Genomic DNA, 19,326 nt, shown 5'->3' with positions numbered 1-19,326 from the left:
CCAGGAGCTTATGGTTAGAGTTCTTCAAGCTGTCTGTCTGCAGCCGGCTTTCTGTTTTTAAATTTAGATTTTTTAAATATTCATTTAAGTTTACGTGAAGTGTGTGTGCCTGAGTGTAAGTGCAGTGCCTGTGAGCAGGAGCCTGAGAGGTCAGAGGCATCGGGGCCCCCGGAAATGGAGCAGAAGATTTGTTGAGTGGCCATCTGGGAACTGAACATGGTCCTGCAAGAGCAGTAACTGCTCTTAGCCCACAAGCCACTTCTCCAGCCCTGGTTTTGTGTTTTTAAAAAAAACAGCCCTTGCTTCTTTGGAGACATTAGCTGTGACTATATACTGTGAATGCTTTTGAGACAAGGTCTCCTGTAGCCGAGGCTGGCCCGAGCTCCCTATGCAGCTGAGGATATCCTTAAACCCCTGTCTTCCGGCCTCTGCCTCAGAGTGTTGGGGTTACAGGTACGCTCTACCACTCCTGATTTATGAAGCGTATGCAATGCAACCCGGCACTTCATGCATCTTAGGCAGGCATTTTACTAACTGAGCTACATCCCCTACAATATTCTTTCGGCAGCTAAAGTTGAGCCAGTTGTTCATAATTCCTGCCTCGGAGAACAAACTGATGCGTCTGTGTAGTCTGCCTCTTCTTAGTCCCTTCGGAGGATGGAGCCCTGCTCTCTCAGCCTGAGTGTGCCCACTCTGTAGTTTCTGAGACCTCAAGCTTCTACTCAGTCCATCAGCATTGTAGCGTCCGGCCCCTGGATCAGTGACGCGGCAACCCCAGGCTTCCTGCAGTAACTCTGTGCAGCTCACACCAAGCTGGTCCTATCCGTGCCTTCGTGCTTCTGTTTGGGTTGAAGCTGTGGACTGTCCCCGAGGATTCAGACTTGCTCTGGAGAAGTGATACCCTAATCTTCCACCCCTACCCCTGACAAATGATGGTCTTATTTCATCTGAGAGAAAAAGGCCTTTCCCTCCGGACCGAGGGAGGATCGAGGTAAGATGCTGTGTCAGGGAGCTGAATATAAGCAGAAAAGGAGTTTGCTTTTCTTAGACACAATGAAAACTCTGCCTGCTCCCAAGCCGTGAGCTTCTCCCAGAATTGGAAAGGTGGTTTGCCAGTCTTTATGCATTCAGTATACACTTGGTAAATGTAGCCAACTGAATACTACTTATCAATGGAGGGAGGGAGGGAGGGAGAGAGAGAGAGAAAAGAGAAGAAGGGGAGGAGGGCTGTCAAGGAAAAAAATTTTGCTCTCCCCATCCTCCCCCCACCCCGGTCCCGTTTCTGGTTCTAGAATATCAAGATTGCATATACAGTCAAACAGCTTTGCCAAACTTGGTTTGTCAGGCAATTGCCTCACTCGTTCTGGAATGCATTTTTTTTTTTTTTTTTTTTGTCATCAGGAGTCCCCTCCCCTCCACAATCCCAAGCTATTCTAAGCACTAATTTATTTGTTGTTGATTTCATCACTCGCGTTCCTTCAGCCCCCTCAAAACCCTCACTCTCCCCCAGCCTGTCACCTCACCCCAAGCACACCACCCACCCAGAGCAAGAGCTCAAGGCCATGTTGTTCTCCTGGCTCACAGATCCCAGTCTGGACCACACATCCGACCCCCCTTGGAAAGAGGCGAGATCGCCGCTGCGTTTTGTTTCAATGGTCTGTGCAGCCAGCGATGCCCGTTTCCCCAAAGGCTGCCCCTCATTAGCATGAACGGGGGTGGGGGTGTGGAGAAGGGGGGGGGGGAAGGAAGCGAGCCAAAGCCCTCGCTGCGTTTTCCAGCCCCGGGAACCCTGTCTACAAAAATGACAGCTCGAGCCCTCTGGCTTCTCTGTTTGATCGTCGGATGGTCCCCCGAAGCCCCGGGGGCGGAGAGAAAAGGTGAGGTCGCTAAAATGCAGCGCCCCAGGGATCGGGAAAGGGGCGAGACGCAGGGCGGGACGAGCCAAGGGTCAGAGCCTGCGGGACAGGCGACTCCGGGTCTGCGTGCGTGCTAGAGAGCAGCGACAAGGGTCTCCCAATATTTCATGTCCCTTGGCAGCCTTTTCGCAAGGAAAGACGCGGGTTCAGCTGCTGAAATGATTAGGAGCGAGCCAGGCAGGCTGGAGAAAACTTTGCATGTTAAATAGCTGCATCCCAGAGGAGGGAAAGTGTCAAAAGGGGTCGCGGCGCGCTGTGGACAGACTCCCAGGCTTGGGATAGTGACACAGGCCAGCAATGGTGCGACAGCCCCAGGCATTCTACTCTCTCGAAGCTGTGGTATCGCCTCCGGTATACCTGAACCTTGATATCACACAACACACACACACACACACACTCCCACACTCACACATGCACAAATCAGGCCGTCTCAGCCAGGTGGTGGTTTTGTTTTGCTTTTGTTAGGATATTTTGCTCATTTCACTGTCTCTGGGAATAATAGCTAATATCTTCCACACCTAACTGGGCAATTTATTTTAGGTCATTTTGTTGTTGTTCCACATGGAAATGGAATGGCTTCAGTGACATTTAACCCCGCATCAGACCATCTTTTCCATGACAACAGATGGTGGTTTAGTGGGGAAGCAGCTGAAGTCAACAGTTGACAGGAGTTGGATAGCCACCAGAACTTTATTCAGCCTGCATGGTGTGCAGGTTTAACATAGGGAGTCAGATCCCATGGCTTTGCAAACACATCAACTGTATAACTAGCCATTCCTGCTGAGAGAAAGCTGATTTTTCAGGATTATTCATTTGGCAAGATGCTTCATTATAAGATGAAGTGTTGTCAAAGCTGCAAGGGGGTAGAACGAACGAGCTCTTTAATGCAAGCGGAGGGAAAGTAGGTTGTGGGCTGAGCTTGGCTGGAGGGGCACTGGGAGATGGTGAGACTGTGTCCCTGGACATGCGAAGTTGCTCAGATTTCAAGCTGGCTTAAGTTTGTGCATCAACCTGTATGCAGAGCTGAAGAAAATCATTAATAAATTTTTAAAAAGTGTCATGATATTTGGGAGATTTTCTAATGTGGAGGGGTAATGGAACTAATGTAGGCGTTTATACTTTTACCCAAAGGCCTTTGCCTCCCAGCCAAGCTTTTAAAACCCCTTCTAAGCTGTTGTTTACTACTAAGTGGTGTCCAAGAAGCCAGATAAAAATCCACTCGCAAATGCTTGATGCTGCCTAGACCGAGATGACAGTGTAAACACGGATGGGAAAACCAAATAGTTCTGTCGTCAGGGGCGCTTAAACAATTAGGAGAAACCTGTAACTGGAGACGTTTCCCCATGGGGCTTGCTCTTGGTACTTTCTCAACAAATTATAAATAGCAAAAAGGTGTGTATGTGTGTGTGTGTGAATGGTATAGATGTTTAACCAATGTTACCCGAACTGTTATCTCTAGAATAAACAGAAGACCGTAATTTGAAAAGCTATAGGTAAAGTTCCTTAACAATAAAATGCCTTAGGGCTCTTGGCACCAATGTTAGGTTTACTTGTTTATTCTTAGGATACTTTGACTACATAGCCCAGGTTGTTCTCGAACTCGCAGCCAGCCTCCTGCAGAGGCCTGGTGTTAACAGGCAGTGGTCCTTCCCTGCGGGGCTCGGGCAGGTGCTCGCTACGCCGCTTCTCTTCTCCCCTCCCGCCTCCCCTGGGCTCACCGCCTCGCTTTCTCCCGCAGCCCCGCCGCCGCACCGAAAGCCGGACGCCCGGGAGACGCCAGGGCCGCGCGCACAGCCGCTGCCCGAGTTCGCGCGCCGGCCGCGCGCCGCCTACACAGGGCCGCGCGCCTGGCTTGACCCTCGGCGCCGGAAGGCCGCGCCGCCGGCCGACAACCGCGCCGGCTTCCGGGATGCAGTGCGCGCGCCCGCGGGGCTTCCGGGCCCGCGCCTCGCGCAGGCGGAGAACCGCGCGTCTCCGCCCGAGGACTCCCCGCGGCGCGCGCGCTCTCGGGCTCCGGGACCCCCGGGCGCGCGCGCCGCCGGCCCCGCCCACCCGAATCGACCGCGCGCCGCCGCGGAGCCTTCTGGAACCCCGCAGGCGCTGTCGCCCGAGGATGGGGAGCTGGAGACCCCGTCCTGCGCGCGCGCCTGCAGCGAGGACGCGGACGAGCGCGAGGCCTACTGCGCCAGCGAATTCGGTGAGCGCGCTGCACCCTCCCGGGAACCCGCGCACCCGTCCCCGTGCTGGCGCTACTTGTAATGCTTTTTCTCCAAATCCCGTTTTTCCAAAGCAGCGGTGAACGGAATCGTGCACGACGTGGACGTGTTGGGCGCGGGCATGCGCCTGGTGACTCTACTGGTGGACCCCGACGGGCTGTATAAGATGAGCCGCCTGTACATCACTCCCGACGGCTTTTTCTTCCGCGTGCATATACTAGCCCTGGACTCCTCCAGTTGCCATAAGCCGTGTCCAGAATTTAAACCCGGTATCGAAACCCCGCCCCCCGAAAAGGCCAGTTCATCGTGTCCTTTATACTGCTATTAGGGACCTGAATGCTGCAGCCCAGCTTCTGTTGGTCACCCCAGCACCCAAACCCCCTTTCAAAGACCGGGAATTGAGCAGGGCTTCACACATGCTAGGCAAGCATGCCGTAAGTTACACTCCCAGAATTTGTCTTTTTCAGACAGGCTCTTGATACCTAGCCTCGAATTTACGCTAATCCTCTTGTTTCAGTCTTAACACATGCTGGGTTACTGGTGGGGCTCAATCCGAACTCCTTTGTGGGACAGTAGTTTAACCAATAGAGTTTAGATGACAGCACCATTTCAGCTCTCATAAAGGTGAGAACGTTGGTTGGCACAGAACAGGCCAGCGGTGATGGTGCAACTCCAGCACCCAGGAGCAATTTGGAAGCATGAAGGGTCAGAAGTTCAAGGTCAACCCCCACCCCCAAAAGCCAGCTCTGGCTAAGAGACCTTCTCAAAACAAAACAAATCTCCAAAGACCGATATGTCGATACATAGGTTGACAACAGAATGTCACTTTCAAAGGGGATGCCTAAGAGCTTCTACTGTCTAGCACGGAGTTGAAAAAGGCCTCTTTGGGGGCGCTGGCGGTGGCGGTGTTGGGGATACCTATTCTCACTTCTCCCTAGAGATGGTCTCTGAAGAACACTTTGTTCTGCAGTGTTGCCTGTCTGCAGGTTACCTGCTCTCCAGTTTTTCACCTGTTGCCAATAGGTTAAAGTTGCAACAAGCGCAGCAGGGTAACAAGATCCAAGCTCAGATCTCGTTGTGTCTTGGCACTTAAATGACACCGTTTCTCTTATGCTCTTGTTCAGGAAGCAGGTATATTGTGATGGGCCACATCTACCATAAGAGACGGCAGCTCCCCAGTGCTCTGTTCCAGGTCCTAAGAGGGCGCCTGCGTCCAGGAGACGGGCTGATCCGGGGTGGCAGCAGCTACGTGAAGAGGTTTAACCGAAAGCGGGAGTGGCAAGTTCGAGGTGCCACCCACACCCAGTGCACTTGAACAGGCTTGGCACTTGTGGTCGGTCTTCACATGGCGGGAGGCTTCCGTGAAACTGGGCCCACAGCTAGTTACCTTATGGACTGCTTGTGCAGGTTAGCTCTAACGCTGCCCCTTTATTTACACTAGACCCCCCCGCCCCCCGCGGGTCAACAGATCATACCACTTTTGCTGTTTTTAAGTTATTTTAATTTAATACATTTCCCCCAGTGGAGACAGTTCACAAAACATTTCTCGAATTTAAATATACAGCTTTGAATAGCAGCTATCATGTGTCAAGCCAGATTTTGTATTTAAAGCATCGAGTTTTAAATTCCACACACTGAGGGTAAGCATTCTAGTCATTTACATATGAAATGTCATATAGATCAAACGCCAGCCAACTATACATTTCAAGAGCTAATTCAAGCAAAACATCATTCAAGGTGTGTTCCTGATGTACCAAAATAAAAGCCGCTGTGTATTGTCTTGTCTCCTTGTTCCCAATAACCTGTTTGGTGCCAAACTGGCATTGATTCCAGCATGTTTTCTGCTGTATCTGATGTCATTTTTATGTTAAGACCCTGTAGTATCATGACTGTGTTTTGGAAAGCAGTAAATCTCGCCATGGAATCAGAAAGCACCTGGCTTTGCATTTTGTTTGTTTGTTTGTTTTTTGCTTCAGTGATCCTAAAGATTTGAGAAAGGGCCTTTCTCAAACTTTCTTCCCAAACCTTGGAGGCAGTGTTTACCAGTGACAGCCCATGGGCCAGCCTATAGGAACCATTGTTTTGTGTGGAAAATCTTCAACCACTAGCTCAATGATTTTATGCTTGAGTCCATGAGGACATGCTGATTTTTCTTTCAGAGGAGCAGGCTGTATTTCTGCTCATTTGAAGTGCTGTGAATAGGCACTAAGAACGCATGACCCTTCAATCCCAGCCCTGGTGAGGTAGAGGCAGGAGGATATCTGTGAATTCCAGGCCAGTCAGAGAGCCACAGGGAGAACGGCATGCATGAAGGCTGTCAAAGGAAAGACAGAGGAACACTGGAGCTGACTGGGAAGGAAGCAAGCAGCAATAGCTTATGACAAAATGTGTAGCCGGGCATGGCAATGTGCTTGGGAGTCTGAGGTGTGTCAAGAGTTCAAGGCCAGCTGGTCGGTGGTGGCACATGCCTTTAATCCCAGCACTTGGGAGGCAGAGGCAGGCAGATTTCTGAGTTCAGGCCAACCTGGGCTACAGAGTGAGTTCCAGGACAGCCAGGGCTACACAGAGAAACCCTGTCTCAAAAAACCAAAAAAAACAAACAAACAAACAAAAAAAACCCAAAAAGCCCCCAAGAGTTCAAGGCCAACCTAAGCTACATGAAACAGTCTCAAAAAAAGATGCTGGGTGAGGTGGAACAACTTTTAATCCCAGCACCTGAGAGGCAGAGGCAGAGGCAGAGGCAGAGGCAGAGGCAGGTGGACCTCTTGAGTTCCAGGACAGCCAGGGCTACAGGGTGCCTCTCTGGAGGTGGTGAAAGAGCCATGTGCAGTAGTAACTGTTGCCTCTTTGGCCTCAGACATGGGGGGTTCTATTTTGTGGTAAAGCATTACTAAGGGTTTTTTTTTGTTTGTTTGTTTGTTTTTTGTTTTTTTTTGGTGGCATCTTTTGGTTTGAGGAAAAAAGTCACATGGAGCCTTTGGCTGGTACTTGCTGTGGAAGCCAGTTTGGCTACTGGGTACAGGCTCTCTGCGTCACAAATCACCAGTTTAAGGTCTTTTAGAGAATTTTTCAAAGATGGAATGTATCCATTCTTTGATGTATTTTTTCCCCCTTTGAAATACTAAATATGATAGTTTAAGCCTGTAATGCTAGCCAGCGCTCAGGAGGCAGAGGATGGCCAAAGTCATCCTTGGCTACATAGGTGAGGCCAGCCTGGGCTACCCGAGACCCTGTTCCAGAAAGAGGTTGGGGGTGGGGTGGGGGGAACTTGAATAGTTGTTAGGATTCTTGCTCCTTTTGCCCTGACTGGAGTCCTGTTCTTAGTAGCCATGCCAAGTAGCTCTCACCTCCCTGTACCTCTAGGGCCCCTCACACCCTCTTCTGAATCCCTTAGGGGCACCTGCTTACACCTCCCTGCAGACACATTACACATGAAAACAAACACCAGACCCAGGTTCAATATACTTGGAGGTCAGGCCACTTGTTGCAGAGACTGTCTGGATAAAAAGAAAAGCCACCATTCAAGGTTGGATCTGCAAGGCAAGGCTAGTGAGGCTTAGTCAAGGTCTGTCAGCCATGAGCTAGAGATGGGAAAAGGAGACAGAAAAGAACCCTGGTGATTCCAGGCTAGCAAAAAGGTTGGAAGAATCATTTTTTCAACATTCACACAGGACCTTGGTTGCAATTTCAAATTTTAAAGAAAAATTTAAAGAGCAAATATCATTGTTGTCTCTAATCCCTTTTCCCCATTGATATTCCCCTAACCCCGCCCTCCACCCCTTCCATGCCTCAGTGCTCCAAACGACTAAAGGGCCCTTTGTGCCTATGCACAAACACAGTAGTCCCTCGGCAAGAAAATATTCAGTTGCTGTCAAGAGGAATTCAACAGCATCTGTCCTTCAAATAAAGCTGTGACTTTGAGGAGGGGAAAAGGACATGTTTTTCTTTTGGTAGGTTGTCTATAACAACTCCCTGTCCCCGTTTCATGTAATATTTGCTTTTAAAAACTGACTCTAGAATATCCTATGGCATTTTGCAAGGTTCTTCTGAAATCATTTGAATGTATGTGCCTGCCACTTTCAGGGCACCCCCTTGACTTGTGCACGGTCTCAAAACGCAGCACTTTGTTAGTTGAAATTTGGTTTACATTGGATCAGGGGGTATGCTATTCTCAGAAGCTCATTCTGTGTATCTCAAAAGTCCTCAAACCACTCCAGATGCCAAGACTGCCCCTCCACGTGTCCCTCACCCCCTCACCCATGAAGCCATTACTTCCATCAGGAGAGAACAACACTCCAAGTTAAAGACACTGCCTGGAAACCTGCCCCCACCAGGAAGAGTGACTTCTGGAGGCTAGGGAGATGGCTCAGCCGCTCTTGCAGAGGACCTGGATTCAGTTCCCAGCATCCACATGGTAGCTTAAATCAGCAAACTCCATTTCCAAAGGATCTAGTATTCTCTTCTGACGTCCCAAGGACTTTCAGGCACACACACAGTGCACACACATACATTCAGGCAAAACACTCACACCCATAAAAATAAATAAAACATAACGACAAACAAAGGTAAGGGCTGTCATTCTGATCGTGCAGCCACCATGTTGGCTCCTACATCAGAACCGCGAGAACCGAGATCTAACCTGACACAGATGGACGGAGACAGGGAAAGAAGTTTTATTTGAAGATCTTAAGAGGGAAGGTTACAAACAGCAGCACATTGTCAGGGTCCCTACATAGCACTCCAGGCCATTCCAAATAGAAAAAGGTCATTTTTACTGTAGAAAACATCTCCAAAAGATCGCAATTTCTTTGACCTAGCATAGGACAGACAGTAAATACAACCCTGAAGAATTTGCACAGGAGAAAAAAACTTTACTGCTATTATGAAAATATCTCTTAAGAAATGGTCTTAAATTATGAAGTGGAGATGAGCACAGGAAATGCTAAAAAATACTTTTAGCCAAAGAAACCTACCAAAGCAAAGAAATACAACGTATAGGCACAGAACCTGAGCAAACACCCTAACCATATCACAAATGTGAATCAGACCACTTGGTCTGCCAAGGCAGACAGCTTAACGTTTTTTCTTAAATAGCAGAAGTATGTCAAATGAGATTTGTAGAAAAGCAGCTTTTGAAATAAGAATGTACGTTTTCAAAAAATCCCTTTGAAAGACTTAAAACTCTATAGTCTGATAAAATTATAAAATGTCTTTATATGGTGATAGAAATTGCAAAAGTCTTTATACCATTAAGTACACAAATAAGAAATTAACATCTTCCTGGTCTCAGAAATCCACAACCCATACCCACCCACCCCCCTTTCTGTACAACTTGGCAGTGCCAACAGCTTCAGAAAATATAGCAAACATTGACCCAACCAGCCATGGTTTCATTAGAAACTGCACAGAATCCAATGTCAAAAACATTACTTTATTTTTTTTAGGATGAAATGTCCTATTACGTACAAAAAGGATTATTTAGAATTTGCTACAATTGTTAAAAACATAGCAATCTATTGCCTACAGGTAGGAAAGCTCTTGCTGCAACAAGCTTAAGTGATTAAGCCCATATATACTTAGATACATGAATAGACAGTACAGGAATACTGGACGTGGGCAGATGCAGAATCACTCTGTATCATTAGGATGGAGAATTCTTGCATCAGCCACTGCTTACAACGTGGAACTTTTTTTTTTTTTTTTAAAACTAAAAGGACAAAATAGCCTGTATTTAACTACTTCCACCTTAATAGTTTAAGTAAAAACTTTGTTACCATATTGAGCGGGTAAGTCTCTTTAGCTGTAAGCATAGGCTAAAGTGACATTTTTATGTACAGAGGGAGTAGTAGGCTTCAATAGAGCACGTGAACCCAGAAGAACCTGTACACCTGAGCCTGTCATAAGAAAGAATTGCCAACTGCTGCCACAGTTTCCTTTCAAGAAACTAAGGGCTGGGGAAGGCTTTGCATAGCAGGGCAACACCAAACGCACAGAGAAGACTTATAAAAATCAAAAACTAGGTAGATTCTAGAAACCCAGCAGGACAAGGCTAATATGGACTAGTGCAAAATCTAGGAGAACATTTGCGAGGCTGCCTGACCCAATTCTGGCTGGTTTTCACAACACAGCAAGCAGCTCAAAGGGGAGGGTGAGACGCTCGAAAAAGAACCATGCAGGGCAAGCCTGTCTGCTCTCTCCTCTACCCTGCTCTACTGCAACAAACAAAACCCAAAGGAACCCAGCCAGCAAACACCCTTTATCTCACACAGGGAGCTGTCTGTGATTGAGAATTTGCCTACAATTACAGAAGGTGGGGATGAAGGCAACTTGTACTGCGTCATATTCCTGTTATTACAGGTATGTGGGGCCAGCTCCCTGGTGATTTTCTCTGATGTGGTAACAAGGGACTTAGGGAAGGAAGGGCCTCTGCTATTCTGGAGAAATCCAGGTCTGCCTGTCATTCCTGGTCTCCTCACCCCCTCGCCCCCCCATCCCCAAAAAGGCTTACAGGTAATCATAGCGCACATTCAAAGAGACCTCCATCTGTGGGAGAAAAAGTATCTCCATTTATTTCGATTCATATACATCCATAGTTGAATTTTAATACAAAAAGAAAAAAATTAGAATCTGACAATGTTTACAAACAAGATACCTTCAAATAGATTTGCTCATTCAGCCTGGTGCAGAGTAATGACAATTTGTACTGGTGTAGTCAAGGCAACCGAGTCTGTAGTCCAGGACCACTTAGCCCAACCTTTCTGCAAACTCCACTGTGTCTCCCGTGAACAATAAACTCATTGTTGATTCCCAGTTGTGTGCACATGTGTACATAGCAGCTCCTTTCATAGAAAGAAAAGACACCCAGAGGTCGCCTTGTACGTCACCTACAGGAATCATGATAAGATACAGGGTGGATACACGGAACCAGGGCTGGATTTTTATAAGAAAAAATAATTAGCTGACAAATGAGGGCAGCATAAAAAAGCGTCTTTTTTTTGCAACAATAAATAAATACAGTCAAAAAGTTTTCTGTGAGACTCTAAGCAGCTTCTTCACTGAAGAGCAGATGTGGCATTTCCACGGAGTTACACTTGACCCCATAGGATTTTTTTTTTCTTGCTTTTTCTTTCTTTCTTTTTTTTTTTTTTTCAATAAACAAAGTTTCCTGCTTCTGCCACAATAGTAAAGCCATTTGCTCTCGACAAGACAACGGTGTGTTGACTTTGCTTTTCCTTTGTCCGTTGGCCAAAATTGGCCAAGAATATAACTGGACTGTTGTGACCAATTGGAACGAGGTTACGGTCAAGTCTCGTCAGGATAGCCTGACTGAAAACATCTGGCGCTTTAGCTTAAGTAGTTCAGAGCGCCAGACTTGCTGTGTCTAGCTTAGGTGACACGCTGAGTTCTAAGGAGCTGTAGACTGCAGTTTGTTGTTATGAGACCTACAGAATACAGAAAAAAGGGGACAATTAAGCACCCTTCGTTTGTGAAGCAATGACACTTTGTGTGGATGTCAAGGCCAGCCTGGGGGAGCAGCCGTGCTCTCTCCCTCATCCTTGGCAAGCAAACAGAAGAGAGTTAACACTTAAGAAATCTTTAAACTATAGTAGTAAAACTTTTACTGTACAGTAAACATGGTAGCTCACTGGAAAAAGCCAATGTTTAAAAATATATGTATATATAAGTGAATATATATTGTTTATTAAGATTATACCATTTTCAACAAATGGGACAAATAAAACATTTACAGAAGCATTATTGTAGTAAAAGGTGTGTGTGCCTGTCTATTTACAACGCTGCGAAGAGAGGGCGCTCTACCAGAAAAACGGTAGCAATATTAACATCACATGTTTCTGTGCAGGTCCAGAAAGTCTTCCTCTTTTCACAGATTTATCCACAGCTTCTGTTGGGCCCACATTACTGTACAGGTAGCAGGGCTAACTCAGCACTTTAGACTGCAGGAGCGAAGGACAACACCCAGGCAGTCACAATTCTTTAAACACTGTCCAACGTGGCTGCCAGAATAAAACTTTTATGTATCTACACATCTGTATTTAACATTAAAAAAATTATATTAACTAGTTTCAACTTTTGGGAGGGGGGTTTTGAATTAGGCAATCACGTGGTACAATAAACAGTGACCCCAACATCCAGTTCTGATTCCAGTTAAAAATTCAGACTAAAGATATCACAATCTGTAAGAAAAGAAAGAACACGGATGGTATAAATGATGAATCAGAACAAAGGCATGAGAATAATGTGCACACAATCTTGGAGATCACAAATTAAAAACGGGAGGTGTGGCCAGGGTAACTGCAGGAACGGAGGAGGCCTTAAGGGTCACCTACGCTCTGCTAGCCTTGACCAGGAGAGCATGCAACTCTTCATGCTGAGTGCACTGGAGTGCAGCTGAGCCAGCTTCTAAATTCAGCTCCAGTGTTTGTAGATGCGTATCGAGGCTTTACTATACAGAGAGCCATGGGAAACTTGTTGGCAAGAGGTGGTCCCTTACTCCTGAAGGTCAATGTTACTATGTGAGCTTACTGAAGCCCTGGGTTTGATATCTCACACGCATGGTGCTAAGCCTTTAGATCTTCAAGCCTTTTGTTTTGCTACACGCTCCAGGACTGCCTTTTCTCCTCCCTCCCCCTCTCCTTTGGGATTCTGCCTACACGTTTAGCAGCTCAGGTGGGACTCAAAGCACCCAGTCTTTCCAAGTTTTAAAAGGCACTTTTAAAACTGATCGGAGGGCTAGCCGTGTAGGTGTGAAGGGAGCAGTGGCTCTGCCCGCTCCCTGGGCCACAGAGACTCTCTCCCTTCTCCTGTCCAGGGTGTTCTCATCAATTGTGGTTGCTTTGGCAAATGACAAGTGAGCTCACTTGACCACTCCCCTGCTTCCCTCTTTGAATCCGTTTATTTCCCTGGAAACTTCAGGTCTATCTTCAGTGCCTGCTCGGGCTGACTAGCACCTAGGCGTGTGCTGAGAAAGTCTATTCATATCCTCACTTTTTCCCCCTTAAGTACACAGTGTTATGCTTTTGGAATCTGACCAATTATCTAACGGCCTAACCTTTTCTTTCCCTAGGCATCGATATCTTGGGCACCTCTACTGTCTTCCGACATGGACACTTGCTACACATACTGGCTTTATAAATGTCCCTTAGATTTTAGCTATTCTCAGTTGCTGGGACCTCCTGTTTCCTGGACCAAAGGCCTTTTCTTTTCTTCTCCCTCCTCATTTGCTTTTTGAGACAAGGTCTCACTCTGTAGCTGAGATTAAAGATGTGTGCTATTAGCCGGGCGGTGGTGGCGCACGCCTTTAATCCCAGCACTTGGGAGGCAATTCTGAGTTCGAGACCAGCCTGGTCTACAGAGTGAGTTCCAGGACAGCCAGGGCTACACAGAGAAACCCTGTCTTGAAAAACCAAAAAGAAAAAAAAAAAGAAAGAAAAGAAAAGAAAAGAAAAGAAAAGAAAAGAAAAGAAAAGAAAAAGATGTGTGCTATCAAGGGAAGGACCGCCATGTCAGGTACCCAAGTCTTATCTCTGCTAGAGCACGTGTAGTAACCTGTGAAGGCCCTTTCCTTACATCATTTAAAGTGTACTGTGTTTACACTCAACTGTTTTTACATCTGTACACATGTAAGCTGGGATGTAGTCCCCCCCCCTACGAAGACTGGCCATTAGTCTAATCCTTGTTACTCATAAGTGTTCTGTTCCACCTTCTGGAAGCTTCTTTTATCCGTGGCACTTGGAAACTTTCTGGCATCGTGTGTGTGGTGTGTGTGTGGTGTATGTGTGGTGTGTGTGGTGTGTGTGGTGTGTGTGTGGTGTGTGTGTGTGGTGTGTGTGTGGTGTGTGTGGTGTGTGTGTGTGTGGTGGCTTGTTTTCCACCTGCCCCCCTGCCTTTGGCGAACTGATCAGTGTCCTCTCTCCACAAGGATGCAAGCTGTAGAGTGGAGGCTTCCTCACTGCTCAGCACCCCCATGGCAGCACTGAGGGGTTCCTGATGGCCGGACTCAGTGACCAATGGTCCTGCACAGCTCACTTTCTGACAATAATCTTTTGGTAATGTCCTGTCTTCTCTGCTCTTCTGGACTTTTCACCAAGTATCAGGCACAGGCATGATTTTCATGATGTAACCGCTCACCGCTCACAGCTCTTTCCTGATCTATCTTAGTCAGGCCTTGCTTATTCTCTTATTCTTTGCTTATTCTATGGGAGAACAAAGACAAAACAGACCCAAGACTTCATTCAGAGAGAGATTGAGACAGAAAACCGTGCCAGTGTATGTGCCCAGCATTGAGTACGAATGCTGGCGTTGTTTCTGAGCCTCACTTTGGGCTCACAACACTGACCCTAATACTCGGTATGGAATCTTTTAAGGATACCTTAGGTAATGTACAGAGGCCCAGGTCCTCAGCACATTCAAGGTCTACATGATCTGACCATCTAGGGCTGACTGAGCGGGTGGGGATGTGGGAAGGTGAAGGACAATCCTCAAGCCTACAGAATGGAGCCATGACAGAGCTGTCACCACTGGAGAGGCACCAAGCTCTACAGGAGGAAGAACCTCATGGGCTTGAGATGGGGGCTCAAGTTGAGAAACAGAAAGGAACGAAGGTCACCATAACAGAATCTCATGCAGAGTTGCTCAACGTTTTTATGGTTTGGAAAAACTGAGAGCTTACAGTTCGAGCATAGCCTAGAAAAACACCTAGAAACTCAGCATTTGATGATTACTAAGCTGCAGCCCAAATCACTTCAGGAAAGCATGTAAAGACCCCCTGCTGGATCTCCCGTGGGTGGCTCTCCCTGCTCAGCACAAGTCCTGCAGACAGACTTCGTGGACAGCATTTTACAAAGTGACTTCATTTTAACTACATTAACAGACACAGGCCTTTCTCATTACTCTGTCTGCCTCATTCCTGAAGAGAAGACCACAACGCCACAGTCTTTTTTGTTTGTTTGTTGTGACATGACACGGTCTCGCTATGTAGACCAGTCTGGCCTGGGACTCTCTGTGTAGACCAGGCTGGTCTCAAACTCACAGACTCCTCTGACTACCCCATGCTGGGATGAAAGCTGTGCACTACCATGACTAGTGCAACGCTGTGGTCTTGACTTTGTCAGAATAGTATCTTTTATTTGAAGGAACAACTTACTATAAACATCCCACGGGCCGCTCCTTCAGTAGGACAGTACAGAGTCTGAAGAGTGACTTAGTTCGGAATACTGAACACCCGTGCTTACCTGCTGGCCTTGAATCCTTTTAGTTTCTGTACAAAGAATGATTCAAGAACTTCTGCACACTGGTAAAAAGGAGAGTCACTGGGATTGTAGTAACGGCAGTTATCAAAAATTTTGGTCATATCTGCCACAAACTCTGTCAGCTTTTCATAATACCGTTTTTGTATTCTTTCTTCCATGGTGGCAAGGTCTTAAAAACACAAAACAAAATATTTTCAAAGCTTTAAGGTTTTCCCCAATGTGATCACGTACTGCAGCTCTCAGGAACTGGACATGTATTTACGATGAATCTTTCTGAAAACTGCTACTCTAGGGCTGGAGGCTAGTTTGCTATTTCTGAGCACAGTTCTGCTTTGGGTTCTAAGACAGTAATCCTGGCTGCTGCTGAGAAGACTCTTTCATAGTTAATTAACTACACAAAACAATGTCCATTCAATTCAACTGCTTTATAGTAAAGAAACCCACGCCAATAGGTTCTATGCATATGAAATATTTATCTTGTTGTTTGTTTTGAGACAAGGTCTCTCTATATAGCTCTGGCTATCCCAGAACTAACTCACTGTGTGGACCAGGCTGGCCTGGAACTCAGAGAGATCTGCCAGCCTCTGTGTTCCAAATGCTGGGATTAAAGGGGTGCATCACCACGCCCAACAGAAATTGTCTTTATCTTTAAAAGTAGACTAAAATAACAAACACAAATAGCCATGCACACTAAGGTGAATCACAGTTCAGAATTTTGAATGCAATCTACCCTGACAGCAGCAGCTGTCGTGACCTTTAGTAACACTGTGCTAAGTAGTTCAAAGCAACTCACCAGGTTTGTTTGTTTGTTTGTTTTTGAGACAGGGCTTCTCTGTGTAGCACTGGCTGTCCTGGAACTCACTCTGTAGACCAGGCTAGCTTCAAAGTCAGAGATTCGCCTTCCACTGCCTCCCACCGTTTCACAGTCAGTTCATAAGTGTAGGCATCTTTATGCACACTTACAAACTTTTAGTAAATAGACAACTGTGTCTGGGAATGGTGGATACCAATAATCCCAGTGCCAAAGAGGCAGAGGCAGGAGGATTATATGTTCTAGGGCATCCAGGACTACAGAGCGTGATCCTATTTCAAAACAATAAGGGAGTGGGGGGGGGGTTGTGACTAGAATATAATGTTTATAAACCTAGACATAGATGGGTAACTTTCACTTTCTTCCATGACGTCTTCTAGCTCTGTATGCCCTTGACATGTCTACCTAGAAGGTGCACACTAAGAAATGTCTACCGAGAAGGTGTACAGTATGACATATCTACAGAGGAGGTGCACAGTACGTGTTCCCAGTATTAACAAAGGGAAGGACCCAGGAAAGTACCCTGGCTCTGAAGAAGTTAGGAGTGGTGGTTCATGCCTGTCAGCCCAGCATGCTGGGATCTGAGGAGGAAGATTGTTGGAGTGGGAGATGAAGGCCACGCTGGACCACAGAATGAAATCTGTCCCAAACACCACAAGACAAAAATAATTTAAAAAGTTGAAGTTGGCTAATAAATTAAGAAATATTCAATTTAAGTACCATCCATGTATGTGTACTGAGCAGGAGGCAGTGGGGAGAAGGGAGTCAGATCCTTTTGTGTTACAGTTGATGTTAACCACCATGTATCTGGGTGCTGGGAACTGAAGCCTGGTCTGCTGGCAGAGCAGCCATCTGTCCTACCTGTTGGGCCATCTCTCCAGCTCCAGTAAACTCAACTTCTAGGCCACACAAAGTCATTAGAATAATTATTCTGAAGAGACCAATGCATCAACTATCCTGGGTATCAAGTGTGTAAGGCAAACACTCTACCCCTGAGCTACCTGCTCCGCCCTCAAGTGGATCTAACTGGATTTTCCTTTCCATCCTCTTCATGGTCTCTCCTCTTTAAGAATACTTGATGGCTTTGAAAATACAGTTCTTCAGTCAGCTAAAGGGACTGCTTCACATGTGTGGAAGTTTTTTTGCTTTAGTTTTGGAACATCTCCAGCTGGTACATTATTCTGAAATTGACAGCATGTAGCTGCCCCTCTTGGGACCTTCAGAGATAGCTGCTCTACTAGTGCTTTCTCTCCTGGAGAAGCAAGGGTCTTCACTGCCGGCCGCTGGATCTGTTTGTGCATCAGGCTGGGCTCACTGACTACACAGTCTGTACAGCTGCACAGCTCTCTGCTCACACACAGTCTGACGCAGAGACTCCTGGGCCAACAGATTGTTCATTTCCAGTGTTTGGCCATCACAAACACTGTTGCAGGAATATGCCCTTGTCTCTACCTTGAGCTGCTGGCTCAAAGGCATGCATATGTAAATTTAATAGATATTCCCAGTTGGTGGTACCTTCCTCTAACCTCAGCACTTAAGAGGTGCACTCCAGGGTTGAGCCAGCCTGAACTAAGAGTACCCATGAAACCCAGCTTCAAAAGACACCTCAAGGAAGCATCCACAGTGACCAATACAGTCACACTGTGGCCAGCTTCATGGATGACAGAACATTGCCCCAGACTTGTGAAATGCATCTTTCTATTCAGTTCAAGCACTTACCCATTGGTTCTTTAATAACACCGTAATAATCTGGCGCATCATTGGGATCTACTGGTTCAAGGAAAGGCCATGCCATCTTATGGGCCTACAACAGAGAATAAGTGTTATGGCTGTCAGCGGAAGTACACACATATTTATGTATGTATGTATGTATGTATGTATGTATGTATGTATGTATGTATTATACATAATATATACACTGCCACTATTCAGCTGCCTTACTGGATCAACAAACCTTGAAAATTCAAGAGAGCTTTACATTTGAGAAGTGAAACTGTCCACACAAGGTGACTTGGGTGAGAGTCACAGATTTTCTTAAGTGAGCACAATTTACAGTCACAACCCTCATGGCAGCTGTGAGGCCCTCAGTGACAGGAGTGGAGCAGCAGCAGGAGGGGCACGGGACCTCCACGCTGGTTCCTATGTGGTGACCGGCCAGCCGTAGGATGCTCTCCCTGCTGGGTAGTGAGGGTTAGAGATGGATGTGAAACAGCGTTCTGCCAGGCACTGACTGGGGTATTCCCGACTATGACTGTGGCGACAGCAGAGATTTAATGCACCATCCTGTCTTGACACCCGTCTCTAATATTCCCCATCTACCCTACTCTTTCACTTCTAGTGAGAAAGTAACCATACTTGAATCAAATGACTTTCTCATCTATGTCTATGTGATACATTTTCTTCAAGAGTAAAACTAAAGTGAAAGCAAATGGCAAACACTCTCTTCAGTGTCAGATGGGTAACCGTGGAGGTGGTACCTTTAGTAAGCTTCATGCCACTGACACGTGCAAAAGCACACTTTGTCTAGCCCCTCACTCCAGAGGGCTGGGAGACAGCCAAGTGTGCTCACTGGAGGATGGGAGTCCAAGCCTTCATGCCCAGTGAGGCAGGCTTGGCTTCCCCGTCAGATGCAGCAGCCAGCAGCCTCTCACCTGTAAGGATCGCAGCACCCTCTTCAAGCCCTCATAGTCCTTCTCTGTCAGTGGTGTGAGCACTGTCATGGCATCCTCTGTCGACTGGCACTGTGGACACACGTACTCGTCAATGAGTTCTGCCTCACTCTGCAGGATGCCGACACAGCGCCCGTGGTACCAATTTTGACATCGATCACAGCCAATATAAAATCTGCAAGATCCAAAATGGAAATGTGAGGACAAAGGACCAGCTGCTTCTGCTCAGACTTTGCTTTTACCCATCATGCAACTGAACACAGGCTAACCCCTGGGAGATAGGTAATTTTAGTATTATGGTTGTTTTACTACTCTTGATAGTGACATCCCAATGTGTTAACCAAGTACTTTAGATATTAAGAATAATTGTAAACGTATTAAAAAGTACTGTGTGCTAATGGGAAAACAATCTGAAGAAAAGTGTGAAACATTTGATTGAGTTTT

The 19,326-nt window shown here is 46.7% G+C and overlaps 2 protein-coding genes and 1 long non-coding RNA gene across 19 annotated transcripts in view; 1 reads left to right on the top strand and 2 right to left on the bottom strand.

The window, feature by feature from the left end:
* The first annotated feature begins 496 nt into the window (after positions 1–496).
* On the top strand, positions 497–6,063 carry C6H17orf58 (chromosome 6 C17orf58 homolog). Of its 3 annotated transcripts, none has more exons than XM_034507865.2 (6): positions 497–991; positions 1,585–1,655; positions 1,779–1,877; positions 3,655–4,113; positions 4,207–4,427; positions 5,257–5,420. In XM_034507865.2, exons 1-6 carry the CDS (start codon positions 930–932, stop codon positions 5,272–5,274), a joined length of 930 nt encoding a protein of 309 aa, XP_034363756.1. In that variant the 5' UTR covers positions 497–929; the 3' UTR covers positions 5,275–5,420. The 3 variants fall into 3 exon arrangements, with proteins under 3 accessions (XP_034363756.1, XP_034363754.1, XP_034363755.1); XM_034507863.2 differs by having other exon boundaries at positions 771–991; positions 4,207–4,401; positions 5,257–6,063; XM_034507864.2 differs by having other exon boundaries at positions 785–991; positions 4,210–4,401; positions 5,257–6,063.
* Positions 2,427–3,759, bottom strand: LOC143442634 (uncharacterized). Its single transcript, XR_013110971.1, has 2 exons — positions 3,635–3,759; positions 2,427–2,939 (listed from the first exon to the last, which is right to left on the bottom strand). It is a non-coding gene; the product is annotated as an uncharacterized LOC143442634 (long non-coding RNA).
* A 4,613-nt stretch (positions 6,064–10,676) lies between the features above and the next one.
* The window catches only part of Bptf (bromodomain PHD finger transcription factor), a 94,968-nt gene continuing 86,318 nt past the window's right edge, over positions 10,677–19,326 (bottom strand). For 13 of the 15 annotated variants that reach the window (XM_034507530.2, XM_034507538.2, XM_034507540.2 and 10 more), the window contains 4 exons: positions 18,865–19,057; positions 17,933–18,017; positions 15,385–15,571; positions 10,677–11,574 (listed from right to left, as the gene is read on the bottom strand). In XM_034507530.2, coding sequence (XP_034363421.1) covers positions 11,538–11,574; positions 15,385–15,571; positions 17,933–18,017; positions 18,865–19,057 — 502 coding nt within the window. In that variant the 3' untranslated portion in view covers positions 10,677–11,537. Of the gene's footprint in view, positions 12,328–15,384; positions 15,572–17,932; positions 18,018–18,864; positions 19,058–19,326 lie in introns of all 15 variants that reach the window. The other 2 variants (XM_076935580.1, XM_076935582.1) reach the window with 2 other exon arrangements.

This window comes from Arvicanthis niloticus, chromosome 6 (assembly GCF_011762505.2).
Source record: "Arvicanthis niloticus isolate mArvNil1 chromosome 6, mArvNil1.pat.X, whole genome shotgun sequence".
Taxonomy (NCBI): domain Eukaryota; kingdom Metazoa; phylum Chordata; class Mammalia; order Rodentia; family Muridae; genus Arvicanthis; species Arvicanthis niloticus.
This window is presented reverse-complemented; position numbering and strand designations above follow the sequence as displayed.